Raw genomic sequence first — 3,351 nt, 5'->3', positions numbered from 1 at the left:
ACATAGCCTGTCACTGCTCCCTGAATTCCCTGTAACCATTATCCCTGGTCAAGTCATAAAAGCAGATATGATATCATCTCAACAGGAATGATTTTCATCTAGGCGTGATGAATACCTCTTGCACGCCAAAAGCTTGGATTCAAGCCATGCATAATTTTTGCATTAATTATGCCATTACTGCTTAATTGCTGCAATTAGCAGCATTACTTTCTCTGAGCCATGACTGTCATCATAGGGCCTCTACATTATAGTAAAATCCCACCTGTTGGGGCACACTATGCTGATTCTACCCTGCGCTGATTTCTACATGGGATGTCCATGTAGGAATTAAATACACAATCCCCAAGTAGTAAATTCACTTGTCTGCTGCAATGTAACTGTAAGCAGAAAGACCTTCTTCTGAGAACATCAAAGAGCTGTGTTCACCTGACCACAAGGGAACATCTGAGCTATTACCTCTTCTTTGTGAAGGCACCAAAAACCCTACAAGGTAACTGCAGAATGGCACCTCTCTGAAATGGTCATTTTTTTATGTCCTCTTTGTGTAACTTCAGGTGGCTGCACAAAGTACAGGAAAGCTGGAATCAGGTCTCAACCTGAATTTTGAGGAGTTTCATAAACTCAGTTTATGTGCCATCATGACGGTAAGCACCACCTGGAAGTGATATGCACATTGTTTAGGTTGGGAAATGAAGACCAGACTGGGACCATGTATCAGGAGGCAGACTGATAGAGTGTGACCACTCTCTTCCAAAGCACTTTAGCTGATCACCTAATGCAGAAAGGGGTTCAGTTCATAGCTATTAGGTTTGATACTTCTGGAAGATCTGAGTGCTTCCTACCATCTGGCGAAAACATCAAACAGTGACCTGATAAGTAGCTAGTGACACTGCTGGGGTTATCTGGGAGTGCTTTAGAAATCTACCCCATCTAACCCACTGCTGCACCTGCAATGGAGAGGCTCTATGCAAAGCCAGTTGTGGGTTTGCAAAACCTGAGGGAACCCTGTCAGGGTACACTAGATGGAAACATCCCAGGCAATACATGAAACTCTCTGCTTTTGTCTTACAACAGGGCTGGGCACAGCTCGAACCATTACGGCTCCAGGCTACATCTTCACTGTTGCTTTTGTGAGCTATAATTTTTAAGATTACATCTTGTCAGTCTTCCGCACTAAATTAAAATCCATTTGAGATCATGTCAGAAGGATGGGAGTATAACAGGTTATTAATCCCATAGCTATAACATCTGGAGAAAGCTACCACTAATATAGTGAGTACACTCATGATATTAGCCAAGTACTAGAAAGCTACCACTAATATAGTGAGTACACTCATGATATCAGCCAAGTACCGAAGTCTGTGCTTCCATTCTGTAGAAAGAGGGAAAGGCTTGCTTCGCTGAAGTAATCATTCTTCCTGTAATCTGACCAGCCCTCAAGAGATTATACAAATCAAAACTACACTTTCCTATTCAGAAACAAGACTAGATCTTTAAGGAGTGTCATACTTTGTACTGTGGTTGATGAGCTCAGGAGGCTTCTGACTGTCTCAATCTCCAGTCTCCCACTCAGCATTAAACTGTCTGCCAACAGCACCATCAGCCATCATTACTTTACTGCACAATATCCATCAAGCAACAAACCTTGGTATCTATTTAGCAGCAGGAGATCCAGGAGAGGTGTTCTTCATGCTTTAAGACATTCTGCCTTAAATAAGGGTCAGCCATCCTGCCAACTGCATAAAACTCACCCTGAGTACTAACACACTTTTGAGTAAAACAGAGAGAAATGCAGCTCCCTGGGTTGCTTTTAGTTCCCAGTGATTTCTTTTTTTTTTTAAGTGTGTGTGTATGTGTGTGCGTGATGAGAAGGCTCTGTATGTGCTTCTGGGGCCTTTTTTTTTTTTTTTTGCAATGGCAATGGCCCTGCTGGGAGTTCTGATTATTGTTGCATTCATTTGAGCTTGCTTACACAGACAAAAATCACTCAAGCAAAATCACTGCTGATCACTCTGCAAGTAGGAATGATGTTGAGGTGACAGTTATGCGGGCTCAGTTGCATAGACATAAACCATCTTCATTGGTTGGAAAAACTGCCTTGGGAGGGGTTCAACCTTTTTGTGTTTGTTTCAAGCCTTTAGGAAGAAAGGCAGCAATTACAGAAGGTGGCTTTAGATCACTCTAAGTCACCCGGTGATGAACATTTATGCCACATATTACCAGCTTTTTAAAAGGCACTGTTCTGTGCCAGTGGTTGCCCACTGTATAGATAATTGTAAAACAAACTCCATATTCCGGTTGACACCCTTTCTAATTACATCTCACCTTCATTAGGCTATTAAAGTGATAAATGCTAGCAATTACATTGAACTCCAGTGAAAATCCTCTGTCTGTGGCATGCTCTGACTGTGGTGTGAATGATTTGTCCAGGAGCCCAGCAGAAGTCTGCCAGGGGAGCAAAGCTCTGAAAAAAATGACCCAAAAAAAAAAGGAAAAAAAAAAAGAAAAAGGCATGAAAATAGCTCAACTGATTAGAGAGTATCTGACAGTAAAGTCTATGCCCAGCATTGAACCGCATAGCTGGCTGGGGCTGATCTGCCGGTCATGAGTGGCAGCTTCTTTTCATTTTAATTAGATCTCTGCAGGAGGGAAAAAGTGAGTGGATCAGGCATGTGGTTCAACATGGAATAAGGTGTTCACACCTGGCACTGGTGGCTGTTCCATGGTCCTTTTTTGCTTGCACATTTTGGCCCTGCCATGTTCTTGCACAGGAAATCTCCCTCGTGCGAAGAGATGGGTTTCCTGGCACTGGCATGGGTGGACCTCTTTGCTCTGTGCATGTGTGGGTTTTAAATGTGCACAGCCACCTGTGTTCTAGCTCATGTATGGTCTCTCATGCATGACACAGACATGGGTGGGGAAACAAGAAGCTGCTTTCTGTCACTTGGAAGGGATATGGTATGTGGCAGTTTGCAGGGGCCGTCAGGAGCTCAGCTCTGGGCAGCAGGGGAAGCCATAAGGAGGATTCCCAGGTGTTGAGCTGCCTTGTGATGGGCTTCTCTCCCTTCCTTCCTGGCAGTCCCTTCTAGAGAGCCAGGGGAAATAGCTGTTGATATTTGGGATTCTCCGTGTTGAGTGATTTGGGGCATCAGCAGGGAAGGGAAGCAGCAGGGGAGCCAGGGAAGGGAAGGAGCATCTTTGCCTCAGTGGCTGCAGTGCCTCCTCCCGACCTGGTCTAGGGAAGGATTGTGGTGGTGACACCCAAACAGGAGCCCTTCTGTGGCCAGAGAGCTGGATGGAGGGCTTGGGGTCACCCTGCAGTGCCACAGTGCCACGGCCTGATGACTGGCT

The 3,351-nt window shown here is 44.9% G+C and overlaps 1 protein-coding gene across 1 annotated transcript in view; it reads left to right on the top strand.

Moving 5' to 3' along the window:
- GALNT14 (polypeptide N-acetylgalactosaminyltransferase 14) overlaps positions 1–3,351 on the top strand; it is a gene marked incomplete at both ends in the record, with an annotated part of 93,415 nt that overhangs the window by 72,175 nt on the left and 17,889 nt on the right. Inside the window, one exon of the mRNA XM_009083968.1 lies at positions 555–644. Coding sequence (XP_009082216.1) covers positions 555–644 — 90 coding nt within the window. The remainder of the gene's footprint in view (positions 1–554; positions 645–3,351) is intronic.

Source organism: Acanthisitta chloris, unplaced genomic scaffold (genome assembly GCF_000695815.1).
Source record: "Acanthisitta chloris isolate BGI_N310 unplaced genomic scaffold, ASM69581v1 scaffold14161, whole genome shotgun sequence".
NCBI lineage: Eukaryota > Metazoa > Chordata > Aves > Passeriformes > Acanthisittidae > Acanthisitta > Acanthisitta chloris.
Note: the sequence above shows the minus strand (reverse complement) of the source record. Positions and strands in the feature narration are given on the sequence as shown.